Consider the following 18,876-nt stretch of genomic DNA (forward strand, 5'->3'; position numbering starts at 1 on the left):
CAATATAAAAAACTTGGCAAGTTGTGTTAGATATAGTTAGAGTACGATACACATTTATACAGCGATTATACGCAATTTCCTCGTCCTAATTTATAAGCAAACAACATCAATTCATATTTACTCCATTCGGTCACGTTTATAAACAAAATATGATTTTTTTAGCTGCATTATATAATTAATGTATCCGGTCACATTTATAGGTTAAATACATTAATTATTCAATACCTAAAAAATTGTTTTTGTTTATAAATGTGATCGGAGAGGGTACGTATTAAGAAAACTAAAACATAATAGTTTGAGGTATAATTTTTTGTGTTCTTCTTGAAATAAGTTTCATAGAAAAATGTATAACAAATTGAATGCAATTTGCATTTAATTTTATTTTAGAAAAAATGATTTTTTTTTAAATAAGAATAATAATAACATAAAAATTTGTCTATTTTACTTATATTTTAGGAAAAAAAAATGATTTTTTTTTTTTTTTAATAATTTGGGACAAATGGAGTATCCTTATATATAGTGATCCCAAGGTAACTAACATAACTAACTTCCACCTAATAATAAAATTAAGAATATGATACGATTAGAGTAAGATATACCTTTATACAGTGATCCCAAGGTAACTAACATAATTAACTTCCACCTAATCATAACTAACTTCTAACTATTTTAAACCATTCTGACAGAGGTTAGGTAACTCAATTGGTTGAACAATAATTAAAGAGTTAGAGATTCAGGGTTTAAGTCTTGTAAAAAAAATTAAGTTAAATTACATCTGGGGTCCTTTAAGTTTAAAATTTGTAATAAATAAGTCATTTAAGTTATTTTGGTCACACATAAGTCCTTTATTTGGTTAAAAATTCAGTCTAAAATACATCAACTTTTGTTGACCCAAATTTTTCTTATAAATAGGACCGGAGAGAGTATGCAAAATGTCATCTCTTATTTCTTAAAGTTAACAAAAGAACTAAATTCAAACCGTTTATTAACTTAAAGGACTAAATTGACCAATTTCACTTTTCAATATAATATTAATTAATTTTTTTCAATTATAACTCTAATTAATACTACTTTCATCGCTTTCAATTCAATATATTCCACTTTGCATTTATGATAGTAAAGAATCCACTAATACTTAACAAAATCACTTAAAACTATTTTTCTCTCTCCTTCATTTATATATTTTTCTTAATAGGTGTGAAATGAGCAAATGACTCGCTTAATCCGAGACGGAGAGAGTAACATTTGCCATTAAAAAAAGGTACTCCCTCCGTCTCACAATACTAGTCATTTAAGGTTTGTGCATGATTATTAAGAAAATAATTAATTGTGTTGATTGCAATGGTAAAATTAGTAACATTTACTAAAACAACCTTATTAATTGTAGTTAGTGGAGTAGTTAAGTTGGATGAAATTCAATAAATAAGGGTATAATAGTGGAAAAAACTAATAAATAGCTTCAAATTGTTGCTTTAGTTTTTCGGGAGTATCCAACAAAATAGGCGCCGCTTTGTTTGACTCCTTTTGTGGTTGCGGCGGTTTGTTTCCACTTTCAATACCATGAGCTTTCGGAACAACTCATGTTGATCCAAATACTCATCTTCTCAAGTCACCGCATCTTCTTTCTTGTGATTGTGCCACTCCGTAGATGATGGAGGTAGTGGACAACCATTCTTCAAATAAATAAGCACGAAATGATTCGGAATTACCCCAAGGCACATGATGGAAGTTTTTTGCTTACCCGGTGGTGGTGACCCTCTTAGTGGAAAAAAAGATTTCGATTTTCCAACTTCAAGATTTGTCAACACGACCACACACCCTTTGTAATAATTAGCAACAATGTATTCCATGTGCGAAAAAGTCAACCACTTATCAACAAGATGTGCACAACCTTTCATATTTGCGGGAGGATGTAAGCCATTTAAAATGTAGTTATAACGATTCTCACCCGCATATACTTCAACATAATCATCTCTATGATCTTTCAACTCTTGAATAAGATGTCTACGAATCATGATATGATTTTGTTCGGTCAATCCCATGAACTCGGCTATAGCCTGAAATCCACAATGTCCATCGCCTATAATATCCACCACTTTTTCAATAAATGGAAGCATGAAGCATGTCATATAATCAATAGGCCTCATAACCGGAATATGCTTAGGCTTTGGACACCGAGAAGGTGGTGGAAGTGGGGAAAGTGATGTTTTACCAAGACGAGCACATTTTTTTCTTTTAAATGATGAAGTTGTTGGTGATGGTGACAGTTGACTATCCAAATTTTGGGAATCAACAACATCCCATGAAGAAGAGATTCGACAAGTCGATGTAATTTTTCTTTAGACCTCGCAATGTCCACTTTTTTCTTGGCTCCCTTGGTTTGTACTTTTCGTGGTGGTGGAGACATCATGGTGGTTTCAGGAAATGCAAACTACCGCAAAACCTCTTTGACTTCAAGCTTCATATGGAAAGGGAGTTTCTTGAGACGTTCTTGAATACTCTTCAACTCATCCTCGACATAAAAACCATCTTCATTACTTTCTTCGCCCATACGTAACCTATGCCAATGGTGGTGTATCTCATCCAATAAAATTTGTTTCCCTTCAAGGAGTTTAGTAGCAATTTCGCATGCACATTGTAGCCCGTAAGATGTCCTTTGAACACAACCGAAAATTTCCTTGTCCATGCACAATGTTTTCCTACAACGTGACTCTTCCATAACAATGTTGTCCAAAGCATACACATGACCACCTAACCCGGAGTACAAAGTGACATCTTTGAATCTATGTTCCAATACGGTAACGCTCTGACCAAATGTTGTTTGTATTGCAGTGAACTGAAGCACCAACATGTCATTTATTTTCTCCCAACAAGTACCCAAAACACCCACGCTATTGTCCAAATATTTCTTTACTAAAGCATGAGCCGATTCTACCCTGTTGGTGGTTCTGCAACCAAGATGCAACACATGGTCTGTCCATGCCCTCACTATTTTCTCCTTCACTTCTTTCAAGGTGGTCATTGTTGAGGACAAAATCCTGATTTGATGTTGTAAAGATTACAAACATTTTATACTTGTTTTTTAACTTGTTATCTACTTTTGAATTTTGTGAGAAATGTTTCATGAGAATATTCTTAACATAAGAAGAAGGTTCTTTGCTCACAAGACAAATTGAAAACGTCCTTATCAAAGCAAATAAGCAAAAGGACATAAATGGACTTTTTGGTACAAAATCAAGAAGCAAAATATTCTCTATGTCTTGTAACGCCCGTTTCGAATTATTTAATTATTTAATTGAGTCTAGAATTTATTGAGATGAACTTATATTATATTTATATGATATATGTGTGATTTAAGAGGTTTATATGATTGAGGTGATTTTATGTGATTTATGAAGAGTTGTGACTTATTTTATTGTTTAATAAAATAAAATTTGAAAATAAAATAAGTATTGAGTTTAGGCAGAGAGGTATTTTGAAATACCTCATTTTTGTAATTGGTTCATTTTAGTCCTTTTGATTGATTTTATTTTTGGTTTCACTTTACGTTTTTTCCAAATTACCAATTTTAGTCCAATTTTATTTTAATTGCATTTTAGTCCCTGAAACAGTTTTTAAAATTGCATTTTAGTCCAATATTTTTTAAAATTGCATTTTTAGGTCCTTTTTGTAAATTACAGTCCAGTCCTTCAATTTTTTTTTTCTTTTTGCAGGGAGGTCCCTAAGTCCAAAAACAGGTGTTCCTCTCCCATTGGTCCAGAATCACACATGGCAGCCTATAAAAGGTGCATTCACTGCACAAATCCACACAGATCCATTCATTTCACGCCACCTCAACAAACAGAATCACAATTTCTCTCTCCATTCAGTTAGATCAAAAACTGAGAATCTGTCAAGAACATGAAGAACATTCATGAACCCTAGAATTCCAAAATCACAATTCATCAACAATTTCAACTAAATTCGTTCAGTTCTCAGCGATTCTTCAAAGAATCATCATCATTGAACCGGATTCTCTGCAATTCAAGGCGCGAATTCGCCATTGGCAAACTCAAGCACCGATCACAGAGAATCAGTGAAGAGGAAGAGGTGAAGAAGAAGAAGGAATCAAACCAGCCAGAACCGATTTATTTTCGGATTCACGCAACAAATCATCAAACAGAATCAAGCTCAAGTGTTTCCGAAGATCTTAATCTACAATTGAAACCACAGGCAAACACATAAACTTCATCTTTCTTGCTTAAAAACAACAACGAGGACAAATCAATGTAGATCTATGGAGTTTTAAGAAGTTTCGTTCAAAACTGGAAAACCTAAAAAATTTCATTCGAAAACCGTGAAGAAATTTCTAGATCTACGTTGATCCGAGCCTTGCATGCAAAAAATATGTTCAGATTCGCGTTTAAAACAAAAAAGGATATCTAAATATGTAAAAAATTTGAAAACGGAGAGGTTTCGCATCTCTGGTGCGGCGGCGCCGCCCTGTTGGGCCGGCAAACCACCACGCCGGAGCGGCGATGCTCGCCGGAGAAGATGAAGTTCATCTTCTGTTTTTCCAGAAACCGGCGAGGGAGGAGAAGAGGGAAGTGAGAGCTTCTCTCACTAGATTAGTGTAGAGAGAGAAGGAAGAAAAGAAAATGAATTAAACCGGTCCCCAATGCCTTTTATAAACAACTGAACCGGACCGGTTCAATTCCGGTTCATTTCTCCTTCATTGTGGCCGTTAGATCTAGGGTTTTTCATCCTGGATCAATCATGTGGCTCCTGTGTATCCAGGCCTTTAGGTGTTGGGCTTGGGCCTTTTCCTGTGGGTTTCCTGCGTTTTTTGCTATTTCTTGCTATGTGCACCCTCTGTTCTTGCTATGTGAACCTCCTGCTTGTCTAAATTTTCTTGTAAAAAATTCCTAAAAATTTCCATGTGCTTCTTGATGCATTTTTAATATTTTTTGTGATTTTTTTACATGTTAAAAAATGATAAAAAATATATATGCTGTTTTCTTGTTGACTTGTTCCTTTTTTTGTCTAAACTTGTGAATTTCTTGCTATGTTTTCTTTATAAAATTTTGACATATGATATGAATGATTGATATGTAATTTCATGATGAATATGTCTCTGATCATATGTGTGTTTTACTGTTTGTGTGATGTGAATTTTCATTTTCTTGTTTTGCAAGTAATGTGTGTTTTTGTCAAGAAATAAAGTGCAAAATATCTCTACAAATATGTCATAATTCTTGGCTTAAATGTGTCCTTGTTATTCTCACATTATGGTTTAAAATAAAACCCCTTTTAAAATTACTATGATGAGAGAATTATAGGTCATGTACATGTTTAGGTATTATGACAAGTTTTGGGCATATTTTACCACTTTATTACTATCTTTTTTTTTGCCATTCCATTCAATATTTCCTTACTTGTTTCCTATCATTTTATGCCTTATTTTACTAATCATTCTATTTCATGTTTCATTCACCTCATAAGCATTTCAATCATCTCATCTCAATTTCCTATAGTTTAGGTCTCTTGCCATTCAATTCCTATGCTAAAATTAGCATGTAAAGTTTAGGTAGTTTTAATTCCTCTTTTAATTTCTTGCAAGACCATAGAATGTAAACTAGGGCCAATGTAATGGACAATGGACTCTCTAATGATGTACACCGACACAAGCACCGACACGCACACACGTTGTATGTTGATTTACCGCTTTAGATGTATGCTTAGGAAACGCGATACTTAGAAAAAATATCAATTTTTCAAAATAAGGAAATTCCATCACTTGAAAATTTTTTCCTAATAAACCTTGGAGTCAAAACTCCATTGAATTTTCCCTTTATTTTCTTAAGAAAAACTCAAATGAACTCTAATTCCAACTTAGACCTTTTTTAATAATAATTGAACCAACCATTCACCATTTTCTTCTCTCATGCCTTTACGGCCTCTTTCTCTTCTTCAAAACCATTTTCCAAAACTTAAAATCAATTGAAACACACAAAAACATTTTTGAAAGAGAACTACATGGAATTTTGATCCCTTAAAAGGGTATGTAGGCAAGAGGTCAAAACCTCTCCAAGTCCAATAAAATAAAAATCCAAACACTCCTCCCCCCCATTCATAACATAAACAACTTCCTTTTTTAATAAATAGCATTAAAAATAAAGCGTAGACATAAAATTAGGAAAACGGTTCCTATAGAGTACTATAGTCGTTGCGGGTGCCTAACACCTTCCCTAACGAAGACGACCCCCGAACTTAGAATTTCTAAGGGTTTTCTCAATTTTGCCATTCCCAAGAAAAAATAGAGAATATCAAAGATTGAAAGGTTCAAGCCTAATTAATGACTTGATACCCCAAAATCGTGATAACAACAATAAATGGGAATACTATTAGCATTTATCTGATAGTCTTCCAACTGATGTTTCATCCAAAGTAGTTGTGTACAACAACTTGCAGCTGAGATGTATTCTGCTTCTCCTGTAGACATAGCAATAGTTGCTTGTCTTTTGCTAGCTCAGGATATCAGATTCTCTCCCAGGAACTGGCAGTTTCCACTGGTTGATTTTCTTTCAATCTTGTTACCAGCATAATCAGCATAACCAACTGATAATCTAGGGATTTCTTATAGAGGAGCCCAAGATTAGTTGTTCTCTTCAACTGCCTGAAGATTCTCTTAACAACAGTTAAATGAGATTCTCTAGGATCTGATTGAAATCTTGCACACAAGCAAACACTCAATAAAATATTTGGTCTAGATGCAGTGAGGTATAACAAAGAACCAATCATACCTCTATACAACTTCTACCCAACCTTTGTTCTAGTATCTTCTTTGCTTAAGGTGCAGGTTGGATGCATTGGAGTGTTCATCACTTTACAATCTTCCAGGTTGAACTTCTTCAGAAGCTTCTTTGTATATTTTGTTTGATGAACATATACTCCATCTTTGTTTTGATTAATTTGAATTCCAAGGAAGACCTTCAACTCTCCCATCATGCTCATTTCAAATTCATCCTGCATTAACTTAGAAAATTCCTTGCAAAGAGATGCATTAGTAGAACCAAATATTATATCATCAACATATATCTGCACAACAAGAATGTCTTTCTTAAGAGTCCTTCTAAAAAGTGTTGTGTCAACTTGACCCATTTTAAAATCATTTTTGATTAAGAAATTAATTAGTCTATCATACCAAGCTCTAGGAGCTTGTTTCAAGCCATATAGTGATTTCTTAAGTTTGTAAACATGGTCAGGATGCTTAAGATCCTTAAAACAAGGAGGTTGCTTGACATACACTTCTTATTCAATGACACCATTAAGAAATGCTTATTCACTTTCATCTTGCTCTGGATTTTCACTTCCAGGCTTTATGTCATCAAATTTAACGTGCATTGATTCTTCAACACAGAGTGTCTCTTAATTATACACTCTGTATGCCTTTGACCTTTCAGAGTAACCAAAAAAGATTCCTCTTTGGGCCTTGGCATCAAATTTCTTTAGGTAGAGCTTATTATTTAGAATGTAACAGGTACATCCAAATTGATGAAAGTAAGAGATGTTGGGTCTTCTTCCCTTAAAGAGTTCATATGTTGTTTTCTCCAAGAGAGGTCTAATATAGATTCTATTTTGGACATAACATGTTGTATTCACTGCTTCTGCCTATAAATGTTTTGCCAAATTGTTTTCATGAATCATGGTTCTAGTAATTTCTTGTAAAGTTCTATTCTTTCTCTCTACAACCCCATTTTGTTGTGGAGTTCTAGGAGAAGAGAATTCATGGACAATTTCATGTTTTTCACAAAAAAAGTTCAAGTGGCTCATTTTCAAATTCACCACCATGATCACTTCTGACTTTCAAAATTTTCATTTCTTTTTCAGACTATATTTGAGTGCAGAACCTACTGAATACATCATATGCATTATCTTTACTTCTTAGGAATTTGACCCAACTCTATCTGTTATAATCATCAACAATGACCAATCCATATTTACTTCCATATAAGGATGCAGTGTTAAGTGGTCCAAATAAATCAATATGAAGTAATTATAAGGGTCTGGAGGTTGAGACAATTTCTTTTGTTTTAAAAGATGATTTCGCAATCATCCCTTTCTAGCATGCACCACAAAGGGCATCTGAATGATAATCAATGTCAGGTAAGCCTTTAACCAGTTGTAACTTACTAAGCTTAGAGATTAATCTCCAATTAGCATGTCCCAACCTTCTGTGCCACATCCATTTCTTATCATTCACTGAAAGAAGGCAAATTAACTTCTCATCAACCAGTTCAGAAAAGTTAATTTTATAGACATTCCCTACTCTCTTTCCCTTGAATATTATGGATTTGTCATCCTTTTTTATTACTGTATAGCTGGTCTTACCAAACATCACATCATAACCATTATCACAGAATTGATTGATACTTAAAAGGTTATGTTCAATACCATCTACCAGACATACATTATTAATTGAGATAGAGGAGTTACCAATAGTTCATGTACCAATGATCTTGTCAGGTGAGCTTCCTCCAAACTAAACATTTCCTCCTTCTTTCATTGTAAAGGTGAGGAACATAGACTTCTCTCCTGTCATATCCCTTGAGCAACCGCTGTCTAGGTACCATGATTTTTGCTTTACTTTTGCTCTTAGACATATATGCAATATAGACATTTTCAGATTTAGGTACCCATTATCTTATGGGTCTTTTCAGGTTAGTTCTGGAAGTTTTACTCTTCACTTCTTGTACCTTGTGTCGTGAGTTTAATTGCTTCTGGTTACTCATTGCCTTAGGTTTAATACCTTTAGGTTCTGAGTCGTAAGTAGCAACCACTATTTTCTTTCTTTGAGACTTAGACTTTAAGATACCAACTTCTGGCTTCATCAGACTCTGAGGAACAGGTTCTGATCTCTTCAGAATCTTAATCTTTGAAGTCTTAGAATCAGAAGTTATCATTCCCTTTGGCTAAGAGTTCTTTGGCTTTGAAGTAATCTTAGCCTTAGAGCTAATAGCTTCAGGTTCTGACTGAACAACAGTTTCACTCTTAGCACCTTCAGGTACAAAGACGGTTTTCAATCCTTCCTTTATTCATTCACAACAAGCTTTAAGACTGATTTCATTTGGTTTCCCTTCTGAAAATCCAATCCCTTTACCATTGTTTTTGTAAATGTTATAAATCATAGAAGCAACTTTGCTTCTGTCAATACCAGACATAATATACTCCTCAAGAGCAATTTCCTCTTTACTTAAAGACTTTCCATTACACTTTTCTTGTAGCTTCTGACAAAGATGCTTGAGTTTTTCTTCATAAGTTCGATAAATGAAGTCAAACCCTCTAAGTCCTTCTTCAGAAGCTTTCAGATCCAATAGAGTTGATTCTTGTTGTTTCATCAAAGCAACATATTTTCCTTTTAAATCTTTCAACTCATTGGTTCTGTATTCAAAATGTGTAAGAAGTTCTTTTAGAGACTCAATCAATTCTTCTATGGGAAATTTAGAATATACCTCATTTTCATCTTCAGAATCTACTTCTGAAGTCACAGAAGCCACTAACCCAACAACTAATTTAGCATCTTCTTCAGAATCTTCCTTTTCAGAGTCTGAATCACTGTCTAAGTCTTCCCAAGTTGCCATTAAACTCTTTTTGATCTGCTTTCTAAATTTTCTCGTGTTGAAGCTCGACTTCTTTGACTTGTCCTTTGATTTCTCCTTCTGAAGATCAGGGCAATCAACAATGAAATGTCCAGGCTTCTTACAGTTGAAGCATCCCTTCTGATCTTCTTTCTTAGAGTTCTTATATCCACCTTTCTTTCTTAGAAACTTCCTGTTCTTCTTTGACAGATACTCAAGCTTATTGGAAAACATAGCCATCTTCTCAGTAGGATCTTCATCAGAATCTCCATCATGTGATTCTTCTTCAGATTCAACAACTTTAAGAAATTTTGATGACTTCCCTTTTTATGGTAGAGCAATGGATTTACTCTTTTTGGAAGGTTCATATTCATTAAGACTTATCTCATGAACTTTGAGAGAGCTGACAAGATCTTCAACACTTAAAGTATTTAAATATTTAGCTTCCTCAATAGCAGTCACCTTTGATCTCCATCTTGCAGGTAAGCTTCTAAGTATCTTGCTCACATGATCAGAGGCTACATAGCTTTTCTTCGGTATTTGAAGTCCAGAAACTAGAGTCTGAAATCTTAAGTACATTTGCTCAATACTTTCATCATCTTTCATTTTGAACAACTCATACTGATGAACAAGCATAAGAGCATTTGCTTCTCTGACTTTCTTACTACCTTCATAGTTAGCACAGAGAGAAGCAAACATTGATTTAGTAGTGGATTTGTCACTCATCTTCATATACTCTGCTTTAGGTATAGCTTTGACAAGTGCTCCTCTGATTGCGTGATGCTTCTTCTATAATTTCTTCTGAGAAGGAGTGTGTTTTCTTCTATCAATAGCAACTCCTCCTTCATCAACAACCAAGTCACCAGTACCATCTTCCAGTATGTTCCATAGTTCTTCATCTAAGCCCATGACATGACTATAGAAGTTGGTCTTCCACCAGGAAAACTCTTCAGGATCTCCATTGAACTTTGGAACTTTTCCATAGTCAGATTTCTTGTTGCTACCATAATCATATGGAATAGCATTTCTCGTACTGGATTCAGGTTCCGCACCAGACATGTTTTTCTCAGATCTTTTTCTGTTACACTGTAAGTGTTTTGACAACAGACCAAGGCTCTGATACCAAATGAAGGTGAGAAAAACACAAGAAGGGGGGGGGGGGGGGGGGGGGGGTAGAATTGTGTTTGGCTTTTTTTCTTCTTTTTCTCCTAAGCTGAAAACACTGATCAGAAGCAGATAGAGTTCTACTTCTGAAGTGATGTTCAGAACTAGATGCGGCGGATAAAACAGAGAGAGAGAGAGAGAGAGGGAGAGAGAGAGAGAGGAAAGACACAAAGCAATTATACAAGTTCCTTCCACAAACCGGAAGTCAGTCCTTTAGTCTTCACTCCTTTATATAAAGGTGTGAAAGAGACGTTGTGAATTGCCAGCACATCAAAATAGAGTCGTTTGAAGCTTTGATCAATCACCAATGATCTTTTGCCTGATATGGTTATTGTCCTTTGAAGGATCAATTTCAAATGCATTCCCATTGTGAAGTAACATCTTTGCTGGCAGAGCTGTTTTTCTTGCCTTGTAGTAGAGACAAAAAACAGAGTAGTGGAGGCAGTGGTTGTACACTTCGTACAATTGTACTTTGTCAATGTTCTTTGAAGAACAAACATTCAATGCCTTCAAATCCTTTCAAATTAGTCGTTGCTTCACTTTCCAATCTTCTGCAATGCTTAGACGAGATTGAATCCATTGAACAACTTTTGAAGCTTTAAGATTCATCTCCTGATGAACTGCAGCTTCTGGTGATTTTCAGCTTCTGATGAACTTGCTTCTGATGAACTCGCTTCTGATGACATCACCACTTCAGGAGCACTTTATCTTCAAGAGCGCTTTGTCTTCAGGAGCAGTTTTCTGGAGACACTTTAAGCTTTCCTTTTTGTTGATTCCTTTGCTCTTTGTTGTTCTTCCAAGACCTTTTTAGGATGTCAAAATTTTTTTATAGTCCTGTACACTTGAACAAATATTAGCATATCCAATTGACAATTTGTAAAACCTTGTTATCATCAAAACTCTCAAGGGTTAATGCTAAACATATTTTGTTCCAACAAATATTACACGCAATGGTTGAAGAAAATATTGAAGGGTTGTATCAAATGAATGTCACTTTTCAAATGAATATAACTTAATGCTTAAAAACCTTTTTGGATATGAAAATATAATAAGGTTTCACAAAACGGAAATTTGAAAGTTTAAGTGAGAAAATGATATTTGATCTTAGGATATTTGAATATTAAAGTTGGTTAATATTGTTTCGATCTGAAACATATTTATAGAGGAAAGTTCTCTACTCTTGTTTGGTGGTTTTTTCCACTTAATGAAAGTTCTATACTCTTATCCGGTGGTTTTTTCCCCTTATTTATTAAGGGATTTCCATGTAAATATTGTGTATTTAGTTTCTCTTTTTCTTGTCTATTAGTGAATCTTAATTCAATCAATGTTATTGTGAACATGTAAAGTTCACACTTATGGGCTCCTCTGCCCATGAAATATCTAGTAACAGGTCTTTCACAACAAAAACAATTATTACCAACCACGACTGTTATTTGGAATATCATACACCTTCTTTGAAGAAAGGAATGTTATTTGCTACTTTTATCACAATCATTTTGAAATTACTAATGGCTGAAAAATAGTTGAAGGAAATTAAACTCATTGTGAAGTTTTTTTTGCATAGCCAATACATATATTAAGGGCGACGTGTAGCTGGAATCAAGCACAGGTCATTTTTTCTTCTTATTGTAATCCCAAATGACTCGGTCATATCTAGATCTTCATTCTTCATTTCATTGGGAAGCTTCCAATCAAAATGGTAAAGTAATTGAGCAAGAGGCAACTCAATGTTGGGTATGCCAAATGCAATGCCCGGACAAATCCTCCTTCCAGCACCAAATGGTATGTATTCGAAATTCATGCCTTTGAAATCAATTGGGCTATTAAAAAACCTTTCAGGTTTGAAACTCTCAGCTTCAACCCAATACCTTTGATCTCTTCCAATTGCCCAAACATTAACAGCAACCCTTGTCTTAGCTGGAATATCATACCCGTTGATTCGACATTTTTCCCTACTTTGTCTAGGAATCAACAATGGTACAATAGGATGCAGCCTCAGTGTTTCTTTGATGACAGAATTTAAGTATATTAATTGATCCAACTCCGTTTCATCTACATACCCCTTTCTATCAAAAACACTTCTTACCTCAGCTTGTGCTGCTTCCATCACCTTTGGGTTTTTTATTATCTCAGACATTCCCCATAACACAATCCCAGACGATGTTTCGCTACCAGCAGCAAACATGTCCTGCAAACATATGTAAATGTAAATATATAAACTAGTCTTTAAATTGTGAAATGGATGTTTTCTTGTAGACTAACCTGGATGATTGATTTTATATTGTCATCAGTCAATGAATTTTGTGGGTAATCACTTTCTTGTTGAATCTTGATAAGAGCATCAACTAGATCTTCATCCTTGCGTGCTTTGTTTTGTCCATTTCTGTGATCATCTATGATATCTTGCAATATCATATCAATTTCCCTATGAAGTTTTTCCATTTTGGTTTTCACCTGACTTACCCTTTTAAGTATTTTGATAGAAGGATACAAATCAACAATACAAAATCCTCCCAACAAACTCACTATTTCCTCTATTGCTGATTTGAACACTTGTTGGTGTTTGTTCCTTTTCCCGAAAGCTGCTCGCGCCACTATCCCATATGTTAAAGAAGAAATCTTCTGAGTGAGATTAACAACACATCCTTCACTTGAAAATATTGATTTAACAAGATCTAACACTTCTTCTTCTCTTACCGATCTAAACGATTGGACACGTTTAACACTTAAAAGTTGTTCAACGCATATCTTTCGCAGTTGCTTCCAGTGTTCTCCATATGTAGAGAATACAATATCAGAAGCATTGTAAGTAAATATTGTGGACAAAAGAAGGTTAGGCCTATCACAAAAGGTAAGGTCATGTGTTTTCATAATCTCTTTGGCCATTGTTGGTGAACTAACTATTAGGTGTGGTACCTCTCCTAGTTTTAGCAGCATTAAGGGTCCATATTTATCTGCCAAAATCTTGAACCGGTGATGGGGAAGTGAGGAAGTGATAATTTGATGTATGTTTCCTATAAAGGGCAAAGTCCATGGTGCAGGCGGTGAGTTAATAGTAGGATTGTTACAACTCCATCTTTTAACTATTTTTAGTAGCACCAAAAGGAAGAGAAAGGAGGCCATGAAGGTGATATTAGAGAAAATATTGTGTAGCTCCATTATGGTGGTTAAACTAGGAGCTATAGAAGAATGCCTAGATGAAGGTATCTATCTATACAACTTATATGCCTAGATGAAGGTATCTATCTATACAACTTATATGCCTAGATGAAGGTATCTATCTATTCAAGAAAATGAAGACATGTTGATTTCTTTTTGTGTCCTGGATTCGAACCTTAAATCTTGCATATTTTATGCAACATCCTTACCAACAGAACGAGGAGTAGACATGTTAATTAGTACAATTATAAGACTAATATAAAAAATTAATGCAATATTAAAAGAAAGATACACGTGTGTGATTAGTAGTATAGTAGTAGAATACGATAGAAGTTGAGATTGATATATTATTTTTGTCCATTTCACCAACCACACTCAACTTGCCATGTTGCCTCAGGTTAAGTATTTTCCTTATTAAATAAATTGGTCCTATAATTTTGATGCTGCCTACGTTTTGGGATGCTCTACATATTATTAATAAAAAGGTTAAATAAGTAAATGGTCCTTCCAAATATACAAACATTTGATTTTATTTCCCTTAAAATATTTCTTAGATTTTTGGTTCCCTCGAAAATTTTCATCCATGAAATTAGTCTTTACTTTTTAATCAACGCATATATAACCTTCATATTTTTTAATGAAATTTTTCATAAATGGGTAGAAAATTATGACAATATTTTCCAAAAATAATTAGAATTTTTTTAAAAAAACATGAATTATATTTAAGATGAATTTTTTAACACCAAAAACATAAAAAATCATATTTAATTCATGTCTTGTTAAAAAATTTTTTTTTTTAGAGATTGTTATAATATTCTACCAATTTTTAGAAAATTTCAATAAAAAATATGAAGGTTAGACATGAGTTGACTAAAAAGTAGGAACTAATTTCATTAATAAATTTTTTTGGAGAGGCTAAAAACTAAGAAATGTTTTAAGAAGACTAAAATCAAATATTGATATATTTATAACATCATTTAATTATTTAACCCTTAATAAAATTACATCCACTAAGTACCAAGATGTAGTTTAAGTGGTTGATCTAGGAACTAAACAAGAAGACATCTTGCTATTAAAGGTATTTGTCCAAGTCATGTATATACATACAATTTACAATTTAAAGACAGCACAGTACATCTAATTTTTTTAAGGGAGCCGCCAGACATCTAATTAATTAATACAATGTTAATGCTAATATAAAAATCGGAGTTTGATATGTTTAAGTCACTACAAAATAGTCAAATTTTGTTTTTGCTTATAAAAACAAGGGTTAATGGTGCATTACCTCATGTAATATATGTCATTTTCGGTTTTCTCCCCTGTAAAATTTTCTTTTTGGATTCCGTCCTTGTAATTTGAAGTTTTTTGATTTTGGACCTTCGTGAATTTTGACAGTATAAAATCAATGACATGGTAGGAAGGTAAACCGAAATTTTCACAAATTAACAGGGGGTAAACCGAAATTTGCTCAAATTGCATGGGACGTAATCCGAAATTTCCTTAAATTATAGGGGCAAAATATTTCATGAAGGTCTAAAACCAAAAAATCTTCAAATTACAAGGACGAAATCTAAAAAAAATATTTTACAGGAGGTAAAACAATATTAACCCTAAAAACAAAATCTTACTATTTGTCCTCCAAATGATTTCTTTTAAGTAGTTTTAGTCCATATTGTTGTCATATGTCGACATATATGAATTGTTTTTTCCAGACATATTCAGAATCTAGTGCGGTGGTTCCTGATATTTGTAAGCTTCAAACGGTGGGAGGTGTGTACTTTCTGGAGGTGCCTTTCCTTCCTCAAATTCAGGAAAAATCTGTCCTTTTGTTACTATCAACTTATTATACCAAACATTACTATGCTTTGAAATTATAGCATCCTTTATAGGTCAGTAATAAGTGCTCATGGTGTCACTCCAAAAATGTTGGTTTAAACATGATGGTAGAATACGCACACAAATACTAATCCTAGTTTCAATTCTTATATTTCACTTTCATGTAGGGAAGAAAATAGCATATACCAGGTGACCAGTTCATAAAATCACCAAGACATTAAATTAGACTAAAAGATAATGCAATTATCTCAAGCAACTAAATTTTCTACACATATTAAACTCTAGGTTATTATCAACAACACATTATAAAGGAAAGAAAAAAGTGAATGTCAATTCGAGACGATCAAGAAATTAAGAAAAGAATTCATAATGATTTTCGAAACACAAACAAGTCGATCATATTTCAAGAGGCAAGCAATCCAGATCATCAAAATTCGAATCAGAACCATATTTATACGCTTAAAGGATAACTAAATGAATGCCACAAAAAGTACAGAGGACAATGTATAAAAATTCACAGATAAAACTAGTATTTCTATATGTTTTGAGCAGATAAATAAATAAAAAACTAGTATTTGTAACTTGTAAATTGATATTCCATGACCACAAATACGACCATGATGAGATCAATGAATTAGTAACAAAGATATGTCTATCACATAACATCCCTAGAGGAAGAAACTTGCCTCAATCATTTACAATGATCTTGTCTCCTCTACTGATAACATCATCGGCAACGAACCAGGTGCAACGGCCTTGCAGGTAAGAATCATGAAATATAATTTGAATCCCATTGCTAATCAGACTTCACAACAATTACAAGATTTCCTTGAAAAAATCAAGGTTAAGAGTATCGCGAATAATAAGGTATAACCCAAGAAGCAAAACAAGCATAATTCCCGATGACATGATCCGTTGCTCCACCTCCATAGGTAGCTTTCTCCCGCCCCTAGCAGCCTCAACGAGAATCAACGCCAATGTTCCTCCGTCCAAAGCCGGCAAAGGTAGAAGGTTTATAATCGCAAGGTTAATATTGAGTATGGCTGCAAATTGGTAGAGACCATCAATGTTCGACCGCGCAACTTCTGCACCAACAGCAATAATCGCTACAGGACCTGAAACCTTACTAGCTGTCTGAGAAAAGTTCAAAAATGTCTGCTTTAACCCATCAAAAACATTCGACGACAAACCCCAAAACTCTTTTGCAGTAAAGGTCACAGCTTCCACTACATTTTTCGGCCTAACCTTCGACAACTTGATATTTGGAGCTAACTGAACTCCAATTTTACCTGTTCCATCAAAATTCTCATCCGGGGTTACCCTAATTTCGAAGTTTTCTCCCCCCCTCTTAACCTTAAGCAAAACATATTTCTTAGGACTACTCTTAATGACATCAACAACTTCAGAAACAGAATTAGGCCCCGGTTTAAGAAACTGATTTCCATTAACTTCAAGGATCACATCCCCCGAAAGCAATCCATCTCGCGAAGCAGCCGAAAAAGGTCGAACCTCCGGTACATTAACACCAGGAAATATTTCTTGAACAGGCAAACCAACAGCTAGGATTTGAACAAATATAATAACTATTGCAAAAATAACATTTGCAATAACACCAGCTGAAACCACAATAATCCTATCTAATATTGGTCTATTCTTAAGCAAATTTACATCATCAACAGGAATATCACTATCTGGATCATTATCAGGAAACCCTACAAACCCACCAAGAGGAAAAGCTCTAATTGAATATTCAACATTTTTTGCATTAAACTTAGCTAAAATTGGACCGAACCCAACAGCAAATTTACTCACATGAATCCCTTGAAGAGAAGCAGCAAGAAAATGACCACTTTCATGAACAACAATGATAGCTGTCAATACAGCAGCAGCTTCAAGCACAGACTGAGGACCTTCAAAGCTTCCATAATCAAATCCACCAATTGCTCTACATGTCCTAAAACCAACCCTATTTCTTTTATTATGCAAAAACTGCTTCTTGGTGGTGAGTTTCACGTTTGAGGAAGTGAATGAAGAAGAAAAGAGTGATTTTGAGAAATGGGTTTTGAGACTTATTGAAGAATCTGAAATGGGTCTCTTTGAATTGGATAATCTGATTATGGGAGTTGAATGTGAAGGTGGAGAAGGAGAGAGGTATATGACCATGGTTTCTGAGAAATTGAAGTGGTAGTATTAAGGTGGAAAAAACTTGGTTGTGGTTTGAGAAGTGTAACACAACGTAGAAAATGGGAATGGATAATTGATTTTTCTTGTTTTATTTTCTCTAAATTGTTTTTTCTTATTTTGGAATTGTGGAGGAGAAGTGAGGAACATGTTTTGCTCTTATTTTCCACACAAGTTGTTTTTGTTTGTCACGTTTAGATAATCGTTTTCTTGGGGTCTAAACTCGAAAATTATTGGATTTTACTCATAGGGATTTTACTCATCTCACATAAAAAAATGGAAAATGGTAAATTGTGCGAGAAAATTTTCGTTGAATTTGACGAATGAACAAGAGCCGTTCATTTTACCTCTTAATTGTTAGGATTGTGTATTGTTATTGATGTTGATGATTGATGTAGCCACAATTTTTTGTAGTATGATTTTTATTCAGGGTAAAGTTATTTTTAAAGCTTAAATGTTGAATTCATCCTTTAACTTGATTTTAATTATCAGGCTGGTCTCATAAGTAATAAAATGTTTATTTTGGTCCCTTAACTTTATTTCAAGTATCGGTTTGATCCCTTATGTTAATTTAATGCAAAAAAAAAAAGTTAAATTTTGGTCCCTTAACTTATTTAATTAGTATTAGTTTGGTCCCTTAACTTTTTTAATTAGTATTAGTTTGGTCCATAAATTTAACGTTTTTTTGAATTAAATTAACAGAAATGACCAAACTGACACTTTAAATAAAGTTAAGGGACCTAAACGGACATTTTATTACTTATGAGATCAAACCAATACTTGAAATCAAGTTAAGGGACCAATTGAGCATTTAAGCCTATTTTTAATCTCTAAGAAAATATATTTTGGATCAACTATGTTTTTAGTCTTGAATGTAAATTTTTGACATGACTTAGTCGGAAGCGTAGGCTAGCAAACG

General features: G+C 33.9%; 2 protein-coding genes across 2 annotated transcripts; both read right to left on the reverse strand.

Annotated features, from left to right (window-relative positions):
* Positions 1-12,301: 12,301 nt before the first annotated feature.
* Positions 12,302-14,408, reverse strand: LOC25492145 (cytochrome P450 71D10). Its single transcript, XM_013600212.3, has 2 exons — positions 13,044-14,408; positions 12,302-12,969 (listed from the first exon to the last, which is right to left on the reverse strand). The coding sequence occupies exons 1-2, from the start codon at positions 13,938-13,940 to the stop codon at positions 12,358-12,360; spliced, it is 1,509 nt and encodes a 502-aa protein (XP_013455666.1). The 5' UTR covers positions 13,941-14,408; the 3' UTR covers positions 12,302-12,357.
* A 1,792-nt stretch (positions 14,409-16,200) lies between these two features.
* Positions 16,201-18,091, reverse strand: LOC25492146 (membrane metalloprotease ARASP, chloroplastic). The gene has a single exon (XM_013600213.3). It carries the CDS (start codon positions 17,937-17,939, stop codon positions 16,593-16,595), a length of 1,347 nt encoding a protein of 448 aa, XP_013455667.1. The 5' UTR covers positions 17,940-18,091; the 3' UTR covers positions 16,201-16,592.
* Positions 18,092-18,876: the final 785 nt, after the last annotated feature.

The sequence above is a fragment of the Medicago truncatula genome, chromosome 4, assembly GCF_003473485.1.
Source record: "Medicago truncatula cultivar Jemalong A17 chromosome 4, MtrunA17r5.0-ANR, whole genome shotgun sequence".
NCBI classification, from domain to species: domain Eukaryota; kingdom Viridiplantae; phylum Streptophyta; class Magnoliopsida; order Fabales; family Fabaceae; genus Medicago; species Medicago truncatula.

Bases quoted from the DNA above. Each gene is read 5' to 3' on its own strand.
- LOC25492145 (XM_013600212.3), bottom strand. From the start codon at position 13,940: ATGGAGCTACACAATATTTTCTCTAATATCACCTTCATGGCCTCCTTT. The intron at 12,970-13,043 runs GTTAGTCTACAA...ATATGTTTGCAG, and splicing joins ATATAAAATCAATCATCCAG to GACATGTTTGCTGCTGGTAG.
- LOC25492146 (XM_013600213.3), bottom strand. From the start codon at position 17,939: ATGGTCATATACCTCTCTCCTTCTCCACCTTCACATTCAACTCCCATA.